General features: G+C 35.4%; 6 protein-coding genes and 1 long non-coding RNA gene across 26 annotated transcripts in view; 5 read left to right on the top strand and 2 right to left on the bottom strand.

Moving 5' to 3' along the window:
- The window catches only part of LOC104763675 (U-box domain-containing protein 31-like), a 5,144-nt gene extending 3,900 nt beyond the window's left edge, over window positions 1–1,244 (bottom strand). Inside the window, exon 1 of the mRNA XM_019240142.1 lies at window positions 14–1,244. Within this exon, the coding sequence (XP_019095687.1) occupies window positions 14–1,244 (1,231 nt within the window). The remainder of the gene's footprint in view (window positions 1–13) is intronic.
- Window positions 7,204–8,108, top strand: LOC104762782. Its single transcript, XM_010486145.1, has one exon. It carries the CDS (start codon window positions 7,399–7,401, stop codon window positions 7,867–7,869), a length of 471 nt encoding a protein of 156 aa, XP_010484447.1. The 5' UTR covers window positions 7,204–7,398; the 3' UTR covers window positions 7,870–8,108.
- Window positions 8,410–9,915, bottom strand: LOC104762783. Its single transcript, XR_763634.1, has 2 exons — window positions 9,795–9,915; window positions 8,410–9,422 (listed from the first exon to the last, which is right to left on the bottom strand). It is a non-coding gene; the product is annotated as an uncharacterized LOC104762783 (long non-coding RNA).
- On the top strand, window positions 10,699–11,949 carry LOC104762784 (translation initiation factor IF-2-like). Its single transcript, XM_010486146.2, has 4 exons — window positions 10,699–10,940; window positions 11,031–11,079; window positions 11,159–11,470; window positions 11,676–11,949. The coding sequence occupies exons 1-4, from the start codon at window positions 10,836–10,838 to the stop codon at window positions 11,780–11,782; spliced, it is 573 nt and encodes a 190-aa protein (XP_010484448.1). The 5' UTR covers window positions 10,699–10,835; the 3' UTR covers window positions 11,783–11,949.
- Window positions 11,959–14,013, top strand: LOC104762785 (ruvB-like 2). The gene is made up of 2 exons (XM_010486147.2): window positions 11,959–12,789; window positions 13,177–14,013. Exons 1-2 carry the CDS (start codon window positions 12,041–12,043, stop codon window positions 13,835–13,837), a joined length of 1,410 nt encoding a protein of 469 aa, XP_010484449.1. The 5' UTR covers window positions 11,959–12,040; the 3' UTR covers window positions 13,838–14,013.
- LOC104762786 lies at window positions 15,635–16,840 on the top strand. Its single transcript, XM_010486148.2, has 3 exons — window positions 15,635–16,165; window positions 16,255–16,433; window positions 16,640–16,840. The coding sequence occupies exons 1-3, from the start codon at window positions 15,913–15,915 to the stop codon at window positions 16,751–16,753; spliced, it is 546 nt and encodes a 181-aa protein (XP_010484450.1). The 5' UTR covers window positions 15,635–15,912; the 3' UTR covers window positions 16,754–16,840.
- Window positions 17,753–26,206, top strand: LOC104762787. 20 transcript variants are annotated; one of them, XM_019240520.1, is made up of 34 exons: window positions 17,753–17,989; window positions 18,083–18,139; window positions 18,344–18,382; window positions 18,496–18,588; window positions 18,705–18,802; window positions 18,917–19,051; window positions 19,136–19,188; window positions 19,263–19,340; window positions 19,434–19,556; window positions 19,639–19,667; window positions 19,763–19,818; window positions 19,962–20,047; window positions 20,152–20,212; window positions 20,312–20,412; window positions 20,493–20,623; window positions 20,728–20,831; window positions 20,924–21,031; window positions 21,176–21,281; window positions 21,392–21,484; window positions 21,583–21,640; window positions 21,753–21,888; window positions 22,184–22,237; window positions 22,380–22,490; window positions 22,616–22,702; window positions 22,805–22,902; window positions 23,035–23,140; window positions 23,259–23,355; window positions 23,520–23,715; window positions 23,806–23,904; window positions 24,181–24,309; window positions 24,398–24,455; window positions 24,543–25,422; window positions 25,512–25,690; window positions 25,865–26,206. In XM_019240520.1, the coding sequence occupies exons 32-34, from the start codon at window positions 25,170–25,172 to the stop codon at window positions 25,976–25,978; spliced, it is 546 nt and encodes a 181-aa protein (XP_019096065.1). In that variant the 5' UTR covers window positions 17,753–17,989; window positions 18,083–18,139; window positions 18,344–18,382; window positions 18,496–18,588; window positions 18,705–18,802; window positions 18,917–19,051; window positions 19,136–19,188; window positions 19,263–19,340; window positions 19,434–19,556; window positions 19,639–19,667; window positions 19,763–19,818; window positions 19,962–20,047; window positions 20,152–20,212; window positions 20,312–20,412; window positions 20,493–20,623; window positions 20,728–20,831; window positions 20,924–21,031; window positions 21,176–21,281; window positions 21,392–21,484; window positions 21,583–21,640; window positions 21,753–21,888; window positions 22,184–22,237; window positions 22,380–22,490; window positions 22,616–22,702; window positions 22,805–22,902; window positions 23,035–23,140; window positions 23,259–23,355; window positions 23,520–23,715; window positions 23,806–23,904; window positions 24,181–24,309; window positions 24,398–24,455; window positions 24,543–25,169; the 3' UTR covers window positions 25,979–26,206. The 20 variants fall into 20 exon arrangements, with proteins under 20 accessions (XP_019096065.1, XP_010484457.1, XP_010484463.1 ...); XM_010486155.2 differs by having other exon boundaries at window positions 20,934–21,031; window positions 21,569–21,640; XM_010486161.2 differs by having other exon boundaries at window positions 20,934–21,031; window positions 21,569–21,588.

Below are 26,847 nucleotides of genomic sequence, written 5' to 3' on the forward strand. Positions count from 1 at the left end.
GGATCACATCCACTTTGGATCACAAGCAGAAGCTTTGCAGCCAAACCAACTTCAACAGCAAGAGACGAACATTCTTCAGAAGCTAATTTGCAAACTGACCAAAGGATCGAAATCGCGTAGTTTGTGCACTTCTCAGATACTCTCATCAGTAACCTAACTGTATTCGGAATCGTGTTAACCGAATCTTTCAAAGCGATCCTCCCTTCGCTTTCCAAACACAACGAATCCAACACGAACAGAGCTGATTCTAAACTCTCAGGATCTAAACATGGCAATACATCAACCAACTGAGGAACTGCTCCAACCTTAACCATCAAGTTCCTAACTTGTTTATGAACCGAAACCGATCTGAGCAACGTCAACGCAGGTGAAACTCCGTTTCTTCGTCTCCTATCTTTAACCAATCTCATTAACCCAACAAGTAAACTGTGACTAGAAACAAGCTCTGCTCTAAAACTTTTCTCCTCCACCAACCTCCCAATCAGTCTAGCACAGTTGATTTTGGTTTCAATAGAACCATCACTCAACATATCAACCATCAAAGAAACCCTCGCTGGTTGCATCAACCCAGCTTTGGAATCAGAATCAAGCTCAAGATTAACGAGAATCGCAATAGCCTCAGATCCAAGAGCGTGAGAAGTAAAAGGACTTAAAAGAGAAGAGATGACAAAGACTCCACCTTCATCAACAACAGTCTTCTTAGCGACTGCGTGAGCCATCACAACTTGCTTAAGCTCGCTTAAAGCATGAACCTTTGCTTTCCCTTTAGCCTTTCTCAACGTGCCCAAAATCTCAATGGCTCGTCCTTGCACGTCTTCGGAACGTTTCTTCATCAACACATACTTTTGAGAAAACCAAGTGTAGATCAACTGGTGAAGCGTCTTGTTAGGAGTGACTAAATCGTCCCAAAGCTCTTGCATCGTCGTAGGGCAAGTACAGTGCCCTAATTTGAACCATTTGAGAATGTTTGACCTCTCGTAAGTTTGACCAGTACACAAGGTGACTGGATCTTGCATCGGCTCAAGAGAGATGGGACAGATGAAAACAGAGGGTATTTCAGGTAATTCGAGATCGGAAATCATCTTCTTCAAATCCAATTGCTTCTTCTCGTCGTCAACAACCACCACAATTTTCCCATCTCCGCCGCCGCCGCAACCACCGAGAACACCGTCTTTAACCGCCGTGTGTAGATCTAAGATATGCCCGTCCAACCCACCGTTCTTCGAAGGCTGAAACATTGGCATTTTCGACAAATTCACCCCTTAAGAAACAAAAAACAGAGCCTTTCTTCTTCTTCCTTCCTTTGTTTTTTTTTTTAAAAAATGGGTCAAAAAGGAAACATTCAACTCACGTAAATAGTAATAATAATAATACAGCAGTGTATCATAAATACATGATTAATGCTTCCCCTCACCAGCTAACCAAAAAAATATCTGGATTGTTCCAGAAGAATTAAGAGAGTTTAAGTTAAAAAGTAAAGAACAGATCGAGAGTGAACTCTGAAATCTAAGAACAGAAAAAGAAGAAGGTAAATTTTGATAGAATTTAAGAAAAACACAAATGATGAATATGTGAAGATGGAAGAAGATTGAAGAAGAAGAAGAAGAATGGGTTGTGTTGTGGTGTTTCGGTGAGAAGGAAATTATTAAAGCAAAGAGACAAATTAAAAAGGAAACGTTTCTTTTCGTTTGGTCCAAAGATTTTCTCTTTTTCACTCTTTTTTGCTCTCAAGGGAAAACAATAAAAATTAAAAAGATGACAACATAATTAAATTTAAAAGGACAAAAGATACAGATTGTGTTGACCGAGAATTCACAGGCTATAGCCGGTTATCGAGTCATCTTGACCCATGCGCCACACGTGCAAGCTCAAATCCTGTGCTTAAATTCCCGTTTTGTCCTTTGTTTTTCTTTTGACTCATAGTTGTCCTGTAGTTATTTTTTTTATCAAATGTGAGTCTTGTCTAAACAAGAAGACAACTATATCTACAACTAATTTAACTGATTTACAGTTACAGACCAAAGTATAAACCTTTAAATTCCATGTTTCTTAACAGAGCATTCTCTTCACATTTCTTTTTTTTTTTTTTTTACTGAAACTAACACTGTGTGTGATTTTGCTAACCTGATACAAAACGAGGGGTATAATTGTCATATTGAATGATGAGCAAAGAAAATCTCGCACGTAAGTCAAAAAAGCTGCGAAGAGTTCCTCACAGTTTACCACTAAACTCCAAATACCACGAGGACAGGTTAGGGCACGTGCGATGATAATTTCAAGGCCTAATTTCTCACTTAAACCTTCTTTATTTGAATCATTCATTTTCACTGCTATATATTAAGCCTACTAAGCAAAGCAGCCCCTGATTTTTCTATATTTACTTAGGAAAAATACTGTAGACTCTGTAGTAATAAAATATACTTATAAGATAACAAAGCATTACTCTTTTCTCCCTTTAGAATATTGAAATGGGTTATAATTATTACTTTGAGAAATCCGGAAATCAGGGTTTATGATCATCTTCTTGTATGTAACTTTTTAAAAATACTAGCAATTTCTTTTATATACTCCATTAGGTAGGCGTTAAAGTGTTAATTCCTAGATTGGCACGAAAAAGAAAAGAGGAAAAAGTGTAAATAAAGGGATGTGGGGCTCGTGACATGTAAAAGCTCCAGCTAGACATTTGACCATGACAGTGTGTGTATATGTGTGATGTTGCTTTGACTGTACGCCTCGATCGTGTCTCGGTTGGCTCCGTCCTTTGACTGCTCTGCTCTGTCACCACTACTTATCGAGATTTAATTTTAATTAAGTAGTGTTTGAATGTTTTTAATACAGATTTAAACTAAATTAATGAAGATAATTTTTAGTAATAAGCGAAAATTGATGGGGAGTGTCAGCAGAGAGATCTGAGACCCATGTGTTGTTTTTCTTTTGGAGTTGAGTACCATGCCAGATAATGCAGAAACTTTGATATTCCAAACACATTTTTCAAATTTTTAAAATAACAACACGGATTCACTTTGAATTATGTGTTACTGATATCAAAACCCCAATAAATGTTGTAAAACAAAAAAATCAGAATAGAAAGAAAAGATCACCAATATTTGGTTTCATCTTTTATAATATTTTTGTCTTATTTAAATTTCAAATATAAATATACGAATTCATTATGTTATCATTATCAATAGAGAGGCAATGAATGATTTCGGTGTTGATTTGAGTTTCCCGGTCAAACTAGTAAACTTAAAGCGGACCGGCAAGAGTTTTAATTCGATGTGACGTGTTTTGTAATAACGACTAGTGTCATGTGATATTTGAGACTGATTGTGATGTTAAAAAAAAAAACCAATTACTAGAAGATAATAATCATACAATTAGTATGTTTAACTAATAAAGGGAAGTTTCTATGTGATACTAGGACCATAAGGACAGGCTGTTTAGGGTTGTTGTTCTATACTGTTTTAGTGTTTTTGATTATTAAATTTTAGATCACGACATATATTACTGTTGTGCATCTGGTTTTTCTATTTTTTCTTCTGATTATTAAATTTAGAAATGAGTTATTGAAGTCACTAATTTAAAATTAGTTGTCTATTTATTTATCTCTTTTTTTTATATAACAGATATGTAAAATATTTAAACATGATGAATCATGAAAGTGATTTATTTTTCCGGATATCTGCCAAGTCATACAACAGCATCGGCTCATCGCGATCGTTGGATACATTGAACCGTTGGGCTATATATAAGGCTTCTGAATGATACGTAAACAAAAACGTTGCACGCGGCCTTCGTACATGTTAGGATATTAAGCCCAAGTCATAAATCAAAAATATAGATAGAAATGGGGTCCTTTTTTTGGTTCTTTTGTTCTTTCTTGTTGTCAAAGATGTAAAATCAAACATTTAGACAATGAATGGAGACATTAGGAGTGCGTACAGTATTTGAAAGCACGTTTTTGTGAAATTTATTTTAGACACCAATCAGCAAAATAATTGTAATTTGCGTTTTTCTAAAAAAAAAAAAATTGTTAGTTGCGGTTTTCTAGGTTTCATGTTCGTCATGGACCGCACTAACTACTTGTTACTGCCTATACCGTGCGTTATTTGAAAAACGCACACACAATATTTTTTTAACATATAACTTTTTTTTTCCTTGTGTGTGATTAAACTGTTTCTTGTCTTTTTTTTTTTTTTTTACGTCTTGGTTTTTATTAATCAGAAATTGGTACATAGTCATGAAACAAACAGCTCTGTAAATACAATGGAGGATAGAAAAAGACTTGAGCAGTTTGTGTTTGATGGTGAGCTGCTTTAGCTAACTTATCAGCAGCCTGATTACATTCTCTTTCAACAAGTAAGAATGAAATCGAGTTAAAGTGATCCGCCCAACTGCGGATATTTACTAGGAGATGTTCCATGGTTATATTTGTAGATCGCTTGTGTAGAAGATCATCTAGCGCCTTACAATCACCTTCTAGGATTACATCACGGTAACCTCGACACCAGGTCAATTGGAGTGCATGTAGCAGTGCTATCCCTTCAGCTTCAAGAGGGGTTGATGCTTGTTTTAGTTTAGAGCTTCCAGATAGCATATATGTTCCCCTTGCATCCCATATTATCCATCCCGCCCCAATACTACCATTCTGATAAAGGAAACTTCCATCAAAGTTTACCTTGATTGTATTGTCTGGAGGTGGTTTCCAACGGAATGTCTGAGTATTACGCAATGTAGCTGATCGCCGCCTGGAGGTATTGGAGATACATGTTGCTGTTAACCACTCTGTAACATCGTCACTAGTCTTGTTGATTACCTCCCTCGGTTCCCAACTAACCTTGTTGAAGATGAGATCATTCCTTGATTTCCACAGTTACCAACCAATCCAAAATGGTAAATGTTGTTGATCCACATCCATTGCCGAGTTATACATCAATAGTAGCGTTTTGGCGTTTTCTTCAATGTTGTTGATCCACATCCTAATGGTAGGCCGGATAGGCGCCAAGCTGTGCTAGCATAAGGGCAATCAAATAGGATATGATTGATTGTTTCGATGTCTAGATAGCAACGTTGGCATGTAGCATCAATAGGGATTCCTCTACGGTTTAGTTCACTACCAGTGCTAAGAGCCGCCGATAACACTCTCCAATAAAAGTGTTTCTTGTCTTTTACGTGTAATTTTAACATATAACTTATGTTGAATAAATCATGTTGAAAAACTAACACATATTTTATTAAACAAAAAATTTATGTGTCTTTTCTTTCTTTTTTTTTCTCTCGTTCAAACAGTTTTAGAATGCATTTTCAAAAAAAAAAATCTTTTTTTCATTTATCTTTAAAAGAAATTTCAAAATGTAATACATAAAAATAATTTTAGTATGCATATATAAGTAATTTTAGTATTGTTATATATTATGAACCACAATTTTTTTTCACAAATCAAATATTATCCCGTACCGCTTATTTTGTTTAAACTGCACTTGTCCCGCAATTATGGGTCTGAATGGTAACAACGGATTTGATAGTGCGGGACAACCAATTTGATAGTGCGGTACGGTTAAACTGCGGTACGTGCGAAACAAATATATTTGCAGGACAAATGCGGTTAATGCAAAATAAACGGCACAAAATAATGTTTGATTGGTGAAAAACTATTTGCAGTGCGGATTTCATATTTTTTTATTAATAACTAGTATATTTATATATTTTAATTTATTTTTATTAATAAATAAATAATTTATTTTTGTATATATTTAATATAAATTATAATTGTAATGTATTTTTTCATAGATTTTGTACAAAATATATTTTACATAAGTAATACTAATTGTATAAAACCTAATAACTTCAATAAAAATTTCTTATAGATTATTTCAATTACTGTTTAGATGTGTTACTCAAAAAATTATATCTTACTTGGATTTGTATATTTTTTCTACTATAGTACTATTTGTATGAATAAATTAGTAAATGTTTTTTAAATGTTATTAAATTAAAATTTTATTACAATATATAATATATTCCATGTACTAAAAATAATAATTTTAAATAATAATAGATACTTGATTGAAAAAAGAAAAAGATAAATTAGTTAAACAAGTTTAATTATAAAAACTATATAATTTACTTGAAAGAGAAGTTATTTTTATTTCTTTTATTTATATTTGTTTTATTTGGATAAAATAATATCTATTTATAATAATAAAAAAGGATATAAAATGATGTGTTTGTTTGAAAAGGCGGTTTTAAGCTATTATCCAAAGAATAAAACCGCGTATGGTTTTTTTTTTCCTGGCAAAAAACGCAACTCATACAAAAAATACTGATTGGGATAAAATGTGCAGTTTTCTATAAAACATATTGAAATCCGTCTTTAGGCTTTCACCAATCACAGCCTATATTTCTTCCGCATAAATCGTAGTTGAATCGTAACGTACTACTAAATTATTTGTCCTGCACGATCAAATACGTTGTTACTATTGGGACCCTTAGTATATTTCGTCCGATGTATTATGAATCGTACAAGTTTCAAATTGACTTTCGAAAACTTTATTATAGGTGATGCAAGTTATAATAAGAAATTATACAAGTGTCAGCGAGAAATTTATTGCTTTCATTTCAAGTTGCCGAACATCCTGAATCCATGTGAAATATCGGTTTCGAAAGAAAAAAAAATTCAAAGATGTAGCCAATACTTATTTGACAAATTGGTTTGAAACATCGCTGCTTTGAATTAAAGGGAATCAAGTCGACAGTATCAGTCTATAGTATTTTTGGACACTCTTTTTTTCTTTTTCGTCCAATGAAAGCTTTCACACATCCCGTCGTAATATTTCAGTATTTTTAGTCATTGATTTAATGAAAGAAATTTGGTGTCCTATCTCAATCCATCTAACAATAATAATAATAAAATTTCGACTTTAATATTTTTTTGATAACGTGTTTAAATCACATATGGACTACTTGGCAATTTGTTGTTTAATTATTGATATTGTAAGCAAGGGTTAAGCTTGAATATGGATAATCCCAGAGCTTGGTACTTATTTTTCTAGCTTAGAACAGTCCACGACGTTACTTCGAAACTTAATAAAAATAAATAAATAAAATTGCCGGCCCATAGCTTAATTGCAACTTCAATCTTTTTTTTTTCTACTTAAACAAAGTATAGTTTCATATTTGTAAACTTTTAATAAGATAATTATCACCAAACTGTAAACATCCAACTAGATACATTTATATGTACACCAAGTCTAATAATTAAACTCTGAAATGAAATAATGCATTTATAACAAAGTCCATACACACGGCATCCTCTCTTCTCGCATCTCGCTCTTTTTTATATTTACTGTTTTTATTTCAATCTTCGATTTCATTTTCTTGGTTTCACTTTTAAAAATAATGAAAGCTAAAAAAGAGATGAAGAAAGAGAGCAACTTAGCAAGGTTGGTGAAATCTCCGGTTCGTTTCTTGATCATGGCACGTGACGCTTACATACGTAGCATGACGTCATGCTCCGCCGGTTTCATCCGCGGTGGTGGTGGCTGTGGCTCCGGTGTTTTTGGGTTACCTGCCGGTAGTTTTCAAATCTGCGAAGCTCAAAGCACCGCTCTCCCTCGTAGCTTCACCTTAAACTCTGCCACGACAACACGTGAACGTTGTAGATTTGTCTCGAGCGGCGGAGAAATCTCGGTGGAGACTACGATGGCGATGAGACGACGGATGGATCTTCGGAGAAATTATAGCTGTGCGGCGATGGGAAGGATCGATGAAGACAAGGTTTGTGATGAGTTTGAAGATGCGGAATCTTTACTTGATTATAGCAAAAAAAGAAAAATAATCGGTGGAGTTTTTACCACTCATCAACAATAAAAGAAAAAAACCGAAGACCAAATTTAAAATATCTCTTCTTGTTTTTTTCTTTCTCTCCCATTTCTGATTAGATTCAAAATGCCAAACAGCTAAAGGAATGGATTCTGTGTGCATTGTTCAAGCGTGCGTGCTTATCAGATTTCTTGTTTTTGTATATATAAAGTTCAATATCAAAATTCACATAGATCAAATAAGAATAGGAGGAAATTCATATATTGATATGATCATTTAGTTTCATATATCTTTCACTTATATTTAAGGTACTCGACCATAACAACAACATTATGTCAATTTCGAATTTTCGATACTGTAGTTACCTTTCAACAAACACTATACAGTATTGCTATTAAATGCGAGACATGTTTATGAGATCATGGAAATAAACATGTTTATCCAAAAAAAAAAAAGGTCAAACAAAAAATGAGATTATTGTCAAGGCCTTTTTATTTCCTAGGCGTCAGAGAAGTCCATTTTACACAACGTCAACACAATAATGTTTTTGGGGCTACACAGAAACGAAACCGAGTTTAAGGACACAAATAATGTTACAACCGTGGCGGGTTTATAAATTTTTATTGTTACTAATTAGGATTATTCTTTTACAAAAATTTAAGATGGATACAGTTTTTCTCAAACAGTAGATTTATATAACAATATATCAAATATTTCATGATCTGCCAATTTTTTTTGTAAAAACAACTTTATAAATTAAGACAGAAAAAAACTGCTAACGACTGTTACTTATGGCAATATAGACTTGAATGGTGATTGCGATCGGATGGTTACCGTGGTTGGGACGGGCGGTGTCTGCGGATCATGTATGTGGACTTTTAGCAAAAGATGTTTCCTTTGGCGGATCAATTTGGGATTTGTAACCGTGCTGGATTTGGGATTTGTCCGCCTCCTATCTTTTGGACCACCGTTGTTGGACTACATTTGTGACTAAATCCCCGCTGACCGTCAATTCTTTAACTGTAGGCTACTATGAGATTAATGTGGATACGTGCCAACACTTCAACTTAACTATATTTTTCACTGATACTTTGCTGGTTTAAATTTTGTTTCGACTAACGTGTTGTTTTGTTTTCTGTTTGTGGTTTAATTCTAGTGTTTTTGCATTTGCGTTGGGGGAGGGGTTCAGTATTGTCGCTACGTTTGCACCCTATACATACACATCTAATACACACACACATGCACCCTACACATACATCTAATACACACACGCCTGCACCCTACACATACATCTAATAATAACACACATGCACCCTACACATACATGATACATCTAATACACACACAGGCACCCTAAACATACATCTAATAATAGCACACACACACTTGCACCCTAGACATTCATCTATACATGTATACCATAGAGTTTTTTTAGTCTACTACTTACTATACATAGAGATTTAGTCTCTCGCACCAATTAAGCGGAAGATGAACAACGTGCAGAGTACAGACTATATAGACATTACACAAGCGAATCAAGCTTCTGTCGTTTCACTGCCAACTCTACACAGTCAAATCCCTTTTTCCTCTGTTTGTCCATCCTTCATCAAATAAACCAAAAACAAAAAAACAACAAACATTTAAGACATTATATAATACCAAAATATATTTCTCAATCAGAACTTAACAATCGTTCTACATTTTAGGCAGAAACAGAGCAGTATATCGAAACCAATTTTTAACGTTTCTTATATTCCGAACTCACGATATCTTATATCATTTTTGAACCTCAAAACATAATACTATGAAGACAACAACATTTCAAGTCCCCTATCTCAAATTTTTGTTTTTAACGCCCACATACAGGAGCTGGATTTTAAAACATGGTCATTAATGTTTCCAAACTATATAAAATAAGTCTCTAACACACTAGTGGTAGAACAAAGAAAAAAAAATGAGCGGAGGAGCCTTACCTTTTACAATGATGATGCCTCTCTGCCTCTCTCTGTTTGTCTATGAGCAAGTGAGAACCAAACAGTGGTCGGAGTCGGAAACAGAATTAAACAGCAGACAAAAATTTTAAGAGCTTAAAGGGGTTTTGAACTTTGAACGAAACAATGAGAGGAGTATACACTTATATTTATAGGGGTCCAAATCCATACCTTCTACTTAAAAGAGAATAATTTTTTTATAAGTTCATAACGGTAATAAAAACATCTTGTTTCTAACGTTCATATTTTCTCTCGGCAACGGCGACCAACGTTAGCCTATCAAATCTTAGGTGACAGAATTTTTAAAATAATGTCTTTTAAATAGTATTTTTCGATTAAATTGTATATTGTTGTTAGAGAGAAACTAGTGTATATTAGGTGTTAGTGTTACAAAAGAGAGTAAACATGATTAATGAATATTAGGTGTTACTTGTTAGTGTTACAAATTTGAAGACCAAAAGTTATGAACCTTGCTAGAAAAATATGTAATTAACATGGAAACATTTGGTTACACCGTGACTCCACATTTTAGTTGCATTTCAACTAATACTAAAATATTATTAACCGCGAGAAGGATGAAAATAAAAAAACTTACTCGTTTCTAACGCTCATATTTTCTCTCCGCAACCAACGTTCGCCTGTCAAATCAAATCGTAAGTGATAGAAGTTTTAAAATAATGTCTTTCAAAATAGCATTTTTAAGTAAATTGTATTTTGTTGTTAGAGAGAAACTAGTCTGAAATCAAATGAGAGAGTAAACATTATTAATGAATATTTTAGTGTTACAAATTTGAAGACCAAAAGTTACGAAAATTGCCAAAAATATAGTATATATTAACATGGAAACATTTTTGCTTACGTGACTCGAAATTTTAGTTACATTTCAACTAATACTAAAATATTATTAACCATGAAAACAAATACCACTAAAACTTGAGGGACTAAAAACAAATAATTGAAAAGTTGCACATATTAGGAATCTGACGGCGATTTCGCTGCCGAGTTCTGGAGCGATCTTTGAAGATGCGACGGCGAGAAGAGAAGCGTCGGGAGTTTCACGAAGCTCTTCTTCAAACGCTTTATCCTCCTTCATCCCCACCTTCTCCTCCTTCCTCTTCTCCGTCTCCTGTACTTTCTCATCCTCTATATATAAGATTTGAGTTTTTGAAGAAAAAAATATAAAATTGTTAACGCCATTGTTTAATTCTGAGTTTTCAGGTAGAGGTTGTTGACGACGAACCATTTGATGTAACGCTCATAAACCCAGGTAAGACTAATGTATTTTTTTACGTTTAATACAAGTTATTTTACAATTGGAAAATCACAGTCAATTTTTTTTTTTATAGAGGATTACTTGAAAATTAATTCATCCATCAACGGAGAAGACAACGAAATCGGAGGTGAATCGGGGAATGCAGAGAAACCGAGTCGAGCGCAGAGAAAGAGGCTAAGGAAGAAGTTGCTCAAAGAAGAAGCAGCTCGACGGAAGAAAGTTATCGGACCTTTACTTCCGACAGATGGTAGAAGAGTCTTCGTGGGAAATGCAAGCGGGAGCAACGTTGAAGAGGAAGATTCTGATAGCGAAGAAGAAGAAGCTAGTGAAAGCAAAAAAACCTGCTCACAACCTGTTCGAGTAAATGCCCCAGAGAAGAAACAAGGTACAATTTTGACTTTTTCTCCAACTAGATTTCATAGTCACAACTGTACCAAATTCATATAAAGGGTTTTTTTGACTTCAATCAAAAATCTACTATAGCTCAAGTTGTGGAATTGTTGGTGCAATTGATTTCGGAGCTGTCATTTTTGTGTGATAATTATTACATTACGTCTCTGACTCTTTGTTTTTTTTTTCCTGTTTGGTAGAAAAATTTGGTGACAATGATAAGACGAGAAAAGTCAAGAAGAGGAGAGAGGCTAAGAAACTGGCCAAAGATACTTCTAAGCCAAATTCATATCTCCAAAATCCCTAATTCTTTGATCCTAATTATGGTTAAGAATGTACCGATCTTTTATGTAAGAAACAACTAGTTTTTCTTTGATAATACAAGGGCATATTACTAAATTTGTAATTCTCGTTTCTAAGTTCCGTGAAATCCCCTTTTTGCCCTTGTTAAGTGGATTTAAGTTAACATCGCCATTGCTATCGTGTAGCTCTAAACCCTAAAAACCTCAACTTTATTCTTCTTCTTCCTCCTCCGCCTCAATCGCACGGAGACGTTTGATCTAATATGGCGGAACTAAAGCTATCCGAGAGTCGGGACTTAACCAGAGTCGAGCGAATCGGCGCACACTCACACATCCGAGGACTGGGTCTCGACTCAGCTCTCGAGCCGCGAGCTGTCTCCGAAGGAATGGTCGGTCAAGTGAAGGCGCGTAAAGCCGCCGGTGTCATACTTCAGATGATTAGGGAAGGTAAAATTGCAGGTCGGGCTATTCTAATAGCGGGTCAACCCGGAACTGGTAAGACCGCAATTGCTATGGGTATGGCGAAATCTCTTGGCTTGGAGACTCCTTTTGCGATGATTGCAGGAAGTGAGATTTTCTCTTTGGAGATGTCCAAGACTGAAGCTTTGACTCAGTCTTTCCGTAAAGCTATCGGCGTTAGGATCAAAGAAGAGACTGAGGTTATTGAAGGTGAAGTTGTGGAGGTTCAGATTGATAGGCCTGCTTCTTCTGGTGTTGCTTCCAAGTCTGGGAAGATGACTATGAAGACCACGGATATGGAGACTGTGTATGATATGGGAGCGAAGATGATTGAAGCTTTGAACAAGGAGAAAGTGCAGAGTGGTGATGTCATTGCCATTGATAAGGCTACTGGGAAGATTACTAAGCTTGGAAGATCGTTTTCTAGGTCTCGAGATTATGATGCTATGGGTGCGCAGACTAAGTTTGTGCAGTGCCCTGAAGGCGAGTTGCAGAAGAGGAAAGAGGTTGTTCATTGTGTGACTCTTCACGAGATTGATGTTATCAACAGCAGGTAATTTATAACAACAGTCCCTGAATTGTGAACATTATTAATCCTGGTTTAGGTATTTACAGGACCAATATAGGCTTTGCAAAATTGAGATTTTCTTATAGTGATTTTTAGGTATGATTGGGAATTTAGTTGATTTGGTTCACTATGTTCAGTGTAGATGTCTCAAATGTGAGGTTACTTCATTGGTTAATATGCTCTTGAAATTCTCAAGCTCATGTTCAATTTGGACGTTTCTTCAGCAGTGAGTAGTCAGGGCACTCTCTATAAGTAACTATTCTGTCTGTGGTAATGTTTGAATCAATTTTGGTTGCCAAATTGATCTTTGAAACATGATTGGAAGACCAAAACGAAGTAACTTTTTTGTATTTCGTCTTTGTTCCTCTTCAGGACTCAAGGGTTTCTAGCCCTTTTCACTGGCGATACTGGAGAGATCCGATCAGAAGTCCGGGAACAAATCGATACGAAAGTAGCTGAGTGGAGGGAAGAAGGAAAAGCGGAGATAGTTCCCGGTGTTCTGTTCATTGATGAAGTTCACATGCTCGACATCGAATGTTTCTCGTTCCTCAACCGAGCTCTGGAAAACGAAATGTCACCAATCCTTGTCGTGGCTACAAACCGAGGAGTCACTACAATCCGTGGCACGAACCAGAAATCACCCCATGGGATCCCGATCGATCTCCTTGACCGTCTTCTCATCATCACTACCCAACCTTACACAGACGAAGACATAAGGAAGATCTTAGAGATCCGTTGCCAAGAAGAAGACGTTGAGATGAATGAAGAGGCCAAACAGCTTTTGACATTGATCGGACGTGATACTTCTTTAAGGTATGCGATTCATCTTATCACCGCGGCTGCGTTGTCTTGCCAGAAACGGAAAGGGAAAATCGTGGAGGTTGAGGATATACAGAGAGTTTATCGATTGTTCTTGGATGTGAGGAGATCGATGCAGTATCTTGTTGAGTATCAGAGTCAGTATATGTTCAGTGAACCAATCAAAACCGATGAAGCTGCTCCAGAAGACGAACAAGACGCTATGCAGATCTGAGGATCCCATCTCTGTTTGCCTATGTATTTGGTGTTTTATGATGATATCTATGATTAGGATGTTGAACTCGGCGGATTTATGTTTGGTCTCCTTTTTTAAGTTCTGTTAGACTAGATCATGATCGAGTAATCAAAACTATGGATCCGGTTTGGTACAAATTTTGATTTTGTTTTTAATTTGGTCAACTTAATTTCGGTTCAGTTTGTTTCATTCGGATTGTACAAATCAGTCTGGCCTTCCCAATATCATTAAACAACGCATGTATGCGTGTGTAGTGCGCAAATTTGACACGCATGCATGTCTCTTCCTTTCAATCAGAGAGCGAGAGTAATTAATTACGAGTGTTCTCTTACCAGACTTCATCAGTTTTTTGGTAGCGTGTTTTGGTGTAACGAATTTAATTTGCTTGGTCGGATCAATTTCAACTTATTTAGTGAAAAATTAACAAATTTATGAATAAAACGTGTCTTCTTTCTTTCGCTTTTTCTTTTTTTTTTTCTTAAGCTTTTTCTTCAATAAAATTTTTCAAAACAAATGGCTCATGGAACTAGAGTTAATGATAAGTCGCCAAACAAATGGATCCAAACTCAAAAAGAGTTTATTTCGTCTAATTTTACACCTCGCTTAACAAGTAACTTTTAAAAAAGAAGATCACACATTGGTGAATACTTACATAGTACTGTAAGTTACTCGATCAAAAATGCTGCTATCATTTATTTGTATCATTTTTGTTAGAAAAATAATAAAGTAAGCAAATCCAATTTAGAAAGTCGAACAAATCTATCGAAAATAGAGACAGTATAAAGGGGAGAGTTGCAGTGTCTTTTTGATACTGCCATTGTGATATATAGGGTTATCAGACACCTCCTCGTCTCTTAAATCCGACGGCTCTAACCTGAGAACCACGTTAATCCAACGGTCACTAAACCACTTCTATGGATCCCAAACTACACACATTCTATCAATCTTTTAACTGTTGCCGTAATTCCAAATCAACACGCTTCCTCTGTAAAAAAAATGGAACAGCATTTACTGTCAATATTTCTTTATTCTTCTGATTTTCATTGATCTAACATATAAATCATAAATCTATATTCCAATAGTTACTGCATTTGCAACAGAAGTTTCGGGGAAATTTGTTTAATATTTATATAATTCGGCATTTGTTGCAAAATACTTTTTTACATACGACGTCCAAAATACTCATAAAGACATTAATGGTTATAAATATACATGTATATTTTGTAAATAATCATCTACATTAAAGTTTAACATGTAAAATTGACTTAGTTTTGTGTACGGCTCGGCTTAGTTTTGGTAAAATTGATTTTATCATTTCAGAGCGTCATATCGCACAATGAAACCATTAAAAAACAAACAATTAATCCCATATGAGAGAAATTTTTTACTGTATATATAAACAACACAATTCAACAAATTTAAAAGATTTCTAAATTAGCTATCAAATCATCAATATATACTTTCTACTTTTAAATTGTTGACTAATATTGGTAAGAAAAGATGGTTGGTCATTAAATTTACAGTCTTTTTAGTCTTTAATTAAATACCATAAGCTTCTAGTCAACTTAATAATTCAAGAGAATTAAACATGTTGTTAATCAATTAATTGGTTGCGATATGCAAGATCCTTAAATACTAACATTTATTAATTTCGTACTATAGTATAATTCAAATGTCATCATCATTATTAAACATCAAAATTAAAAATAAATAGATCGACCACCCCCGACCTCTTTAGTTATTCTTCTCATTGTGGACTTGTCGACATTTTTTATTTACAACTTCTCTCTTTGTTGTGTTTCTTTCTCTTCTTCCTTTTTTTTTATCTAAAAATAAAATTACAAAATTCGTGTGTGTTTAATCCTTTTGTATCTTTCTCAAGCGACCTCATATTCAAACCTGACAAATTCGAAATGATAAAGAATACTGACGTCACTGTTTATTAAAACAAATACTACGTAACTACAAACATTTTTTCTTATTATATACTACTAGCTAGGGACTACTCCTTTAAGTTTCAGACAGGAACCCAACAAAAATTATAAAAAAAGACAATGGGGAATTGTCAAGCGGCGGAAGCAGCGACGGTTTTGATTCATCATCCGGCGGAGAACAAGATGGAGAGGATTTACTGGTCGGTGACTGCGAGTGACGTCATGAGATCCAATCCCGGTCATTACGTTGCGGTGGTTGTGACGTCACCTACTATGAAGAACGAGAAAGGATCTCCATTGAAGCAGCTTAAGCTCCTTCGTCCTGACGACACTTTGCTCATCGGACATGTCTATCGTCTCGTCAGCTTCGAAGGTATACATTGTAATCTCTGTTTCTCTGTATTTTCTTCTGTTCAAAAAAATCCTCTGTTCATTTCTTTTGTTTTTTTTTTCGTCATGCAGAGGTTTTGAACGAGTTTGCGACGAAGAAGTGTGTGAAGCTTGGGAAGTTACTGAAAGACGGAGGAGGGCTTGACTTGACGAAGAAGAAGAAGAAACACAGAAAGAAATTGGATCAAGAAACGGGCCGAGTCAACCCGAATTCTGATACGGATCCGAACCAAGATGGCGCTAATGATGCGGTAAGTGCATGTTTATTTTCTCATACCACGTCCTATTTTGTGTTTTTCTTTCTGTATATTGTATTTAACAAACAGATATATTATTTGTAACATCATATTCATACATGACTGGTCCCATGGTCTCATTGGCTTTCATCGTTTTGTCCTTTTTCCATTATGAATCCTTAATTATACCAATGCTTAATTCAATTCGACCGATCTTATAGGTGGCCGGAGAAAACGGGGGAGATGGGTTTCTTAGGAGGAGTCACGGCGGAGGAAGAAGTGGCGGTGGGTGGAGACCAGCTTTACATAGTATTCCGGAATTTGGATCCTCATGAGAGCTCTTTAATAGCCGTAGATATTCATTCTTAAAGCAACTATCCGACAACTTTGAAAGTTTAATGTAAAGCGATGTTGTGTTACTATTTTGTGTTTGCTTTAATGAGTTTCAGACTCGACAAAATATTTTCAAGAACTTTAAAATCGTTTCAATTGTTCTAATATTTGAAGGGAAAATATTGAAATATCGAGAGAGTTTTTAATATATTGGAGACAAACGTTGGTTTTGTATTGTATTACCGATTTTTTTTTCTTTTTTTTTTTGCAGACTCCAGTAATCATTTACTACCTTAAACAATGTACTTAATACTTGCCAAAGAAAAAACGATGTATGTACTAATTGAAATGTAAACCGACAGTTCGTATAGATTTTGGATATGGTTGTTGCGTTCGACCTAAATTAGTTTTTTTCTTTCTGGGTGCCTAATTAGATTTTTATGTCATATCGTATATTCTAATCCAATCATAACGTTTCATGTGAAGATGTTAAGCGTAAACAACCGGTCAACTAACAAAATAATGAGCGTTGAGCGAGTTTTAAGGCAATGGTCATTATTAGATCATTAGGCAATGGTAAGAAAGATGTAAATGTAGTTTGCTTTTTAAAATATGGTTGGCAGCTCATTAGATCGGTCTTTTTAAATGTAGTTTCAGATATTTGGATTAAGCCATTAAGGTATATTTTGGGTTACTTAATGTATATATTAAAAGCCCATAAATAAAGCCCAAAAGGCCTATCTCTGGACTTCTCTATCCAATGTCGGTTACGGTTAGTATAACCCTAATTAACGCACATTAGCCACTTTGCCAATATTTTTCCTTTTTGTCAAACTGTCAGCTGTCTTTTCCAACCGTTATAGTTCTACGAAAACGACGGAGTTTCAACGCACAAGCTCCTAAATTGCCATTTATTTCAAAAGTAAAACTGACAGCTGTCATCTCATTATTTCCTTTTCTTTATGTGCCGCTACGACGCAGTTTCAGCAATCCTCAGATGTGTGTATAAAATATACAGAGACAAAGGCACAAACACAGGAACACTTTTCTCAACGATGACCAAATTTCTTTGATTAGGGTTTGTGGCGAAACAATTGAATTTGTTTTCCCAATCTTCCGATTATGCCGTAAGATTTCTCTGATTAAGGTTTCAGAATCCTGCTCTTGCTTTTACTGCCGCACCAATGCTTTGATTCGTCACGACTTTTGTCAATCTAAAAAGGTTTCGGAAATTTCAGGTAAAGATTGTTCTTTCTTCAGGTAGATATTGTTCTTTTGGTTTCTGAATTTAAGAATTAATTGGGTTTTATATTTGTCTCTTTTGTGATTAGGGTTTCATCCTCACGATCATCATTCAAGTGTTCCGCTTGGGAAAGTTCTTCCAACAGGTACTTATGAATCTAAAGTTCCTTTTTTTTAATTGCTTACATCCTCTCTAAAGCTTGTCTTTTTTCCCCAATCCATCGTGTGTGTAAGTTCGATTTCATGTTCGATTTTGTTGTTTTCATTATAAGTTAGAGAATAATTTGATAAAACGTACACTCACTCACTCACCGTCTCTTCTCTTTTTGTCTTTCTAATTGATGAATTAGGGTTTCCATGGGCGTTTCTTCTTCAACGAGCAAGTTAAGGTATTCAAATTCTAGGGTTTATTATTATCTTTGAATTTAAGTTAAGACATCTTCTCTTGTCTCTTGTCTCTTGTCTTCTAACTCTTGGCTATCTCGGTTGATGAATTTTGCAGGAGGAATTGGTGAGGATCAGAGTACGTTGCTTGTTTGTTTCCATGGTTGGTGTTTGGTTCTTCTTCTTCTGGTTTGACGACAGCCAAGTTCAGGTCTTTTTAATCAATTCTTAGGGTTTCTCTTTTTCTAAGTTGTTGTTTGACTCAAGACTTTTAAAATTAATTAACTACATATATGGTTTTAATTGTATTATGTATATGTTGTGCAGAGCAGGTCAGAGAGATGGATTGAAGAATGAAGAATTATACTAAACTCTGCTTTATCCCAGAGAGATAGATGGATTGAAGAATGAAGAAGATCACTAAGGTAAGTTTACTCTCTTCTTCTCTGTTTCGTATTTTTTTACTTGGATTTTGAGGTTTACCAAGTTATACTAACCTGCTTGATGCTTCTGATGCTGTTTTCTCTTTCTCGTTTCAGCTGATTTTGTGACCGGCGTCTCTTGGACTGCCTCTAGAGCTTCCCAAGGAGTGTAAACATGGAGAGGTTTCATGCCTGTCCTCCAAAAGGTGAAACTTCGTGGGGCTTTTTAAGCTCCTCTCTAAACCACTAGAGGTTTGCTTCTCTGATTGGGTTTAACTTCCTTTCATCTTTATAACTTACTCAGCTTGTCATTATTAACTTACTTTGCTTCTTCAGGCTGGTCAATCAGAAGTCAACTTCACCTTTCTGCTTCATAGCAAGATTTGAAGGTCTGATTGCCAACTAATGTTTTGCGGCATCTTTTTGGTTTTTGTCTTTCTGATATGAAATCCGTTTTTTGCAGGATCAGATGCGGAGAGCCTCTGATGTGTGCTTTGCTGAGGTCACTCGAGTCAGATTCAATTCTCCTCATCCATAAGTTGTGAGTCTAATTCAGCCCTTTAAAGTTTATTCCTCGACTAATATCTTCTTCCTATTTTTGAATGGATTTTGTTGTTGCCTCTTCCTTCTCTAGATGATGCAATCTTACACAACGATGGTCAAATCGTATTCTGGAGATTGGATTGGGGTTTGTTTCTGAAGTCCAGAAAGACGACGACGATATCTATGATATTGTTAATCATCTGGAGAGTATTGGGTGAGATATGTTTCTCCACCTTTTTAATTTCTTTAAATCTGTCTTGTTACGTTTGGTTACTAACGAGTTATTCTCATTTTAGGTTTTAAGAATGCTTCACATGAGCGAGTGGTGAGTAAGACCTAGTTTCGTTTCTCGCCTCTTGTCTGTTGTTTCATATGTGAATGCTTGGTTTCTTCTAAGGCTCTTCTTTGATTTTCTCTCAGGAGGTGGGTGAAAATTACTGTCAAAGGATCACAACAAGCAGCATGATGTTGGAGGGGTAAGTTTGCAGTCATGATGAGACTTGCTTTTCTCTACTTAACTTTGGTATGATGATGCACATTCGTTATTCGTTCTGTGTTGCTTATGTTTTCCCTGCTCACTTTCTCATATGGTGTGTTGGTTTTTCTTTGCTTTTCATAGGTTTCTTTCGGATGCTTGCCATGATCTCACTTTGATGGTTGCTGCAGTAGCGTCTTTACCACTTGGGATAGAAGAAAAAAACAGAGGTTTGTCATGTAATCAATTTAATTATAATCTGTCTCTTTTCCACTTTCACAATCCAACCTTGGTCTTACATAATCTTTGCCTATTTGGAAACAAATATCCACAGGGTATCAAAGAAGGATGGTATGATGGAGGAAGCATTGCCTCTGCAGGCATTCTTGTTACAGGTACGCTGTTTGTATTCTATATATATCATGAAAACGAATTAGTTTCAGAACGGGACCTGTATCAGTCATATACTAAGATGAGCTTCTGTACATCTACAGATCTGGCGACACCATCCAATGTAGTGACAGGAATCGCAGGAGCCATTTTGACAAAGCTAGATGGTGATTCAAGAGGTGGTGCTGCTTTGAGTGTCAAGGAGGTTTGTGTTCTTCTTCTTTGATCAGTTATGTCATAGAAAGTTACTTAATCAACGTTTTATGTTGATAGTTTACTCTTTAGTTGGGTGTCGATAGGTATCAGGAAAGCCAATTAAACTGGTAGGACGTGGAGAGCGAATGAAGGATCTTGAACCCTTTTATCCAAATCGAATGGGAGATGTGCTTTCATTTGTATAGAAGGCAACATAAGTTGTAAGTTCTTTCTCAGTAAACAAAACTTTATTTTTCCCTTCCCCTCACTCTCTCTCTACACTGAATTCTTCTTCTTCATCTGTCTTTATTGATGCGTCGAGAAGATACTGATGATCTACAGAAGAAGATAATGAATGCAATGTTCTGACATCAACGATTTTGCTCTCTCAACAAGTAAAACAGATTGTGGAAGCTTCAGGAATTGCTGGTAAGCATGTCAATGTTGATTCTCAGGTTTGGTTTATTTTCAGTTTTTTTAACATCACGTTCTAGTTTTTTGCTTGATTGATCTTATCTCAGTATTTTGCAGGATCTTACTGTTTTTGTTTGCTAAGAGATCTGTGATAGCATATCACGCGAAGGCGCACACACTAGTTTCATCTCTTCTGTGGTATCTGATCTTCTACGGTAAGTTCTTTTTTTTTTTTTTTTTTTTTATGTTTCTTCTGAGGTTTTACCGTTTGATAAATTAATTGGTATGCCAGTCTTATCTCCTGAAGCGAATGTTAAAATTTTGTGCTTAACTGTTTGGTCCATAAATTCTTGATGCAGGTTTATCGTTAGAATTCATCCCTCTGGCTTATGGTAGCTTATAGAATTGCGATGGTAAGTGGTAGGAAGGCTATTTTGCTGCCTACTTGACAATCCTCAGCCTCAGGTATAGTTAAATTTTTAATGCTTTAGCATCATCTTTACAGATCTTAGTAAGCTATTATTTTGATTATGTGTGTTGTGATTTGATGTTGTTTCTCACTCTCTCTCTTACAGAAAAGCTTGAAGGAAGGAGATTATGATGGGATGTTTTTTGCTCTCTAGACAACAAAAACAAAGTGTGGAATCGTCCGTGAGGAGTTGCTTATGGTATAGTTTAAAAAATATTGATTATTTGGGATTTGATTCTCTCTGTTCGTCTTCTAATTAAACTTTCCTCTCTGACGGCACTAGTTATATTATTGCAGGATTCGGTAAGTAATAAGAAGGTTACTGTAGTGCTACATGACAGTCCTCAGAGGCATGGTTAAGATTTTTAAAACGTTTTAGCATCATGTTTTGTTTTTTTTATAGCATTATTATTCAACACCGCTTGGTTATGACTTATGAGTGATCTTTTTTTTTTTTATTGTTACAGGTGCATCCGTATATGTAGCTAGTTACTGGGAACAGGAACTCTAAACGAGAAGCTATCATGGTTCTTGGACGAGGGAGGTCTAGGCACAATTCAAATTGTTGAAGCTTGTTGCCATCTATGCTCTACCATTACATAGGTAACTCCCATTATATAATTTGCTTTAAGTTGTGTTTTGATTTTACCCACATGATTACGGATTGCTCTCTGTTCATGTTTTGCTTTTGCTCTCTCTCACTCTCTCTTTATTCACGACTCTTTAGCTCTTCATATTTGGGTATGTTTTTGTAAGCTCTTAATTCTTCTTTTAATATTTCTTAGGAGTTCTCACCATTTGTTAAATTTAATTGGTTATCTCACTCTTATGTCCTGAAGCTAATGTTAAAATTTTGTGCTTATCACTCACTGTTTGGTCTTTTAAATTCTTGATGCAGGTATATCGTTAGAATTCATCCCTCTAGCTTATAGTAGCTTCAAGAATTGCGATGGTAAGTGGTAAGAAGGTTATTATTGTACTGCTACTTGATAATCCTCAGGTCTAGTTAAATTGCTAATGTTTTAGCACCATGTTTACAGATGTTAGTAGCTATTAGTATGATTTGATCTTGTTTCTCACTCTTTTTCTTACAGAGAGCTTGAAGGAATGAGATTATGATGAGATCTTATTTTTGCTCTCTCAACAGCAAACACAAATTTTGGATCGTGAGGAGTTGCGGGAAGCATGTCAATGTCGATTCTCAGGTATGGTTTCAGTGTTTTAACATCATGTTCTTGTTTTGGTTTAGATTTCCCTTATCTCAGATTTTGCATCATCCCCTTGGTTATGATTGATCTTATGCTTTTTGTATTTCGTTTCTCTCTTTCAGAAAAGCTTGAAGGAATGATATTATGATGAGTTCTTTATTTGCTCTCTCAACAACTAAAACAGACTGTGGAAGCTTCAGGAATTGCTGGTAAGCATGTCAATGTCGATTCTCAGGTTTGGTTTATTTTCAGTTTTTTTAACATCACGTTCTAGTTTTTTGCTTGATTGATCTTATCTCAGTATTTTGCAGGATCTTACTATTTTTGTTTGCAAAGAGATCTGTGATAGCATATCACGCGAAGGCCCACACACTAGTTTCGTCTCTTCTGTGGTATTTGATCTTCCGCTGTATGTTCTTCTTTATATGTTTCTTCTGAGTTTTCACCATTTGATATATTAATTGGTATGTCAATCTTATCTCCTGAAGCTATTGTTAAAATTTTGTGCCTAACTGTTTGGTCCTTTAAATTCTTGATGCAGGTTTATCGTTAGAATTCATCCCTCTGGCTTATGGTAGCTTCAAGAACTGCGATGGTAAGTGGTAACAAGGTTATTGTGCTGCCTACTTGACAATCCTCAGCCTCAGGTAAAGTTAAATTTTTGATGCTTTATCATGCATCATGTTCACAGATCTTAGTAAGCTATTATTTTGATTATGTGTGTTGTGATTTGATCTTGTTTCCCACTCTCTCTCCCTCTTACAGAAAAGCTTGAAGGAAGGAGAAGATTATGATGGGATATTTTTTGCTCCTCTAGACAACAAAAACAAAGTGTGGAATCGTCCGTGAGGAGTTGCTTATGGTATGGATAGGTTAAAAAATATATTAAAAAATATTGATTATTTGGGATATGATCCTCTCTGTTTCGTTGGGAATTTACCTAATTGGTATCATCATCAACTGTTTTGTTCTTTTCGTCTTCTAATTAAATTTTCCTCTCTGACGGCTCTACTTATATTATTGCAGGATTCGGATTGTTTTTTTTTTTGTGTTTCCAACGGGACTTGTGGAGAGCATACTGAGCTACTGGTCATTTGTTTATCTTATACGTGTATACACTACAGGTAGCTGATTTTTTCACGAATGTAATTCAAAGGGTTGCATCTTTTGTCACACGGAAATTTTGCGGTGATCAGTTTCAATGATCAAATTATTGTTAGAGGTAATTTATTTAGTTGAGCTAATTTATTTATTACCGATCTCGAATCCTCTTCTGTTGTCTGATTTGTTCATATTTCTCTGTCTCTTGCAGATTTTACGCGATGTATATAGTTTTGGTGAGCCGAGCACTCAGAGCTAAGTCTCTCTGTGACAAATCATCGCCCTTGCTTGCTTCTTTCACCCTTTCCAGGTTTTTTTAACTTTTCTTTTGTCCATCTAGCCCTTTTATCTTTTTATTAAAAAATAAGACATCACTTTAGCAAGTTGGTGTTTTAAAATCTAAGATTAAGATTATCTAGGTGCCGCATCGGCCAGTTTCTATGAGACTGAAGAAAGTTTTAGTTGATTAGATGTTGAAACGGTTTTTAGTTCTGTTTAGTTCTCTTTCTGCTTACCAAAGTTGATGTCTGATTGTGATCCATTTATAAAGGAGTGTTCATCTGATTTTGTGTTTTTGTTTTTGCAGATTGAATCATTCCATACCTTTTGCCGAGGAGCTATCTGGTGTGAGCGAAAAAAAAGAGTCATATTAGTAGCTGCAACAATTTCTTCACAATCGCTGCCTTCTGTTGCCAAGAAAGAAGAAGTTACTTCTGTAAGGACGTTAATTGTCTCTTAATCTTTCTTTCGAGTTAGCTTTTTTCATTGGTGCTTTAATATGACTTCTTATTCTGTGATTTCAGGTTTCCAACAACCGACTCAAACGGAGTTAATGGGTCTGATGAGGAATCAGAATTAAAGGTTGGTTTACTTGTTACTTGCTACTGAACCTTGTTTTGCTTAGTTAGGGTTTACTTGCTACTTACTACTAAACCTTGTTTTGCTTAGCTCTGTTGCAGATAAGGCTTAACAAACAAATTGGTAGAGGCTTCCACACCTCTTGCTCCTTATTTTGCTTAGCTCTGCTGCAGATAAGGAAGATATATGATTCATGGCTCTGTTTCAGATATGTTCCAAGTATTGGTTTTATTCAAAAAAAAATACTTCATAATTCAAGAGAATTAAACATGTTGTTAATCAATTCATTGGTTGCAATATGCAAGATCCTTAATACTAACATTTAGTAATTATAATTCAAATGTCATTATCATTACTAAACATCAAAATTAAAAATAAAATAGATCGACCACCCCCAACCACTTTATTTATTCTTCCTCATTGTGGTCTAGTCGACATCTTTTTTATTTACGACTCTCTTTGTTATGTTCTTTTCTTTCTCTTCTTCATCTTTTTTTTTATATCTAAAAATAAAATTACAAAATTCGTGTGTGTGTTTAATCCTTTTGTATCAATCTCAAGCGACCTCTTTGTCAAACCTGACAAATTCCAAATGATGAAGAATCCTGACGTCACTATTTATTAAAACGAATACTACGTACAAAACCTTTTTCTTATTTTATATATACTACTCCTTTAAGTTTCAGAGGAACCCAACAAAAAATAAAAAAGACAATAATGGGGAATTGTCAAGCGGCGGAAGCAGCGACGGTTTTGATTCATCATCCGGCGGAGAACAAGGTGGAGAGGATTTACTGGTCGGTGACAGCGAGTGACGTCATGAGATCCAATCCCGGTCATTACGTTGCGGTGGTTGTGACGTCACCTACTATGAAGAACGAGAAAGGATCTCCATTGAAGCAGCTTAAGCTCCTTCGTCCTGACGACACTTTGCTCATCGGACATGTCTATCGTCTCGTCAGCTTCGAAGGTATACATTGTAATCTCTGTTTCTCTGTATTTTCTTCTGTTCAAAAAAATCCTCTGTTCATTTCTTTTGTTTTTTTTTTCGTCATGCAGAGGTTTTGAACGAGTTTGCGACGAAGAAGTGTGTGAAGCTTGGGAAGTTACTGAAAGACGGAGGAGGGCTTGACTTGACGAAGAAGAAGAAGAAACACAGAAAGAAATTGGATCAAGAGACGGGCCGAGTCAACCCGAATTCTGATTCGGATCCGAACCAATATGGCGCTAATGATGCGGTAAGTGCATGATTATTTTCTCATACCACGTCCAATTTTGTTTTTTCTTTCTGTATATTGTATTTAACATCTTTATATATATGGCTGGTCCTGGCCACATTGCTTTCATCGTTTTGTCCTTTCATCATTATGAATCCCGTACCAACGCTTAATCTAATTCGACCGATCTTATAGGTGTCTGGAGAAAACGGGGGAGATGGGTTTCTTAGGAGGAGTCACGGCGGAGGAAGAGGTGGTGGTGGGTGGAGGCCAGCTTTACACAGCATTCCGGAATTTGGATCCTCATGAGCGCTCTTTAAAAGCCGTAGATATTCTTAAAGCAACTATCCGACAACTTTGAAAGTTTAATGTAAAGCGATGTTGTGTTACTATTTTGTGTTGCTTTAATGAGTTCAGTCTCGACAAAATATTTTCAAGAACTTTAAAATCGTTTCAATTGTTCTAATATTTGAAGGAAAATTGAAATATCGAGAGAGTTTTTAATATATTGGAGACAAACGTTGGTTTTGTATTGCATTACAAGGCCGATCCAAAAATTACGCACATCAACGAAATAGTGTTGTTGAATTTTTAGGTTATATGTTACTTTAGGTATGCTGTATGCATAGTATTTTATCAATCCATAATCTTGTTCAAACTTTTTTTGTTTTGTGACGTGATACCTTCCAAATAATTGTATATTTGTTACAATCCAAAGACTGTTTTTCTTTTTTTTTTTGGCTTAAATGTTGTGCCCTATATCATATGTACCGGACCTATACCGATTTTCTTTTTTTCTTTTGCAGATTCAAGATTCCAGTAATCGTTTACTACCTTAAACAATGTATTTAATATTTGCCAAAAAAAGTGATGTATGTAATAATTAAAATGTAAACCGACAGTTCGTATACAGTTGGATATGGTTGTTGTGTTCAACCTAATTAGTGTTTTTTGTTTGGGTGCCTAGTTAGATTTTTACGTCATATATCGTATATCCTAATCCAATCATAACGTTTCATGCGAAGATGTTAAGCATAAACAACCGGTCAACTAACAAAATGATAAGCGTTGAGCGAGTTTTAAGGCAATGTTCATTATTGGATCATTAGGCAAATGGTAAGAAAGATGTAAATGTAGTTTGCTTTTTTAAAATATGGATGGCAGCTCATTTGGTCGGC

The sequence above is a fragment of the Camelina sativa genome, chromosome 18 (genome assembly GCF_000633955.1).
Source record: "Camelina sativa cultivar DH55 chromosome 18, Cs, whole genome shotgun sequence".
NCBI lineage: Eukaryota > Viridiplantae > Streptophyta > Magnoliopsida > Brassicales > Brassicaceae > Camelina > Camelina sativa.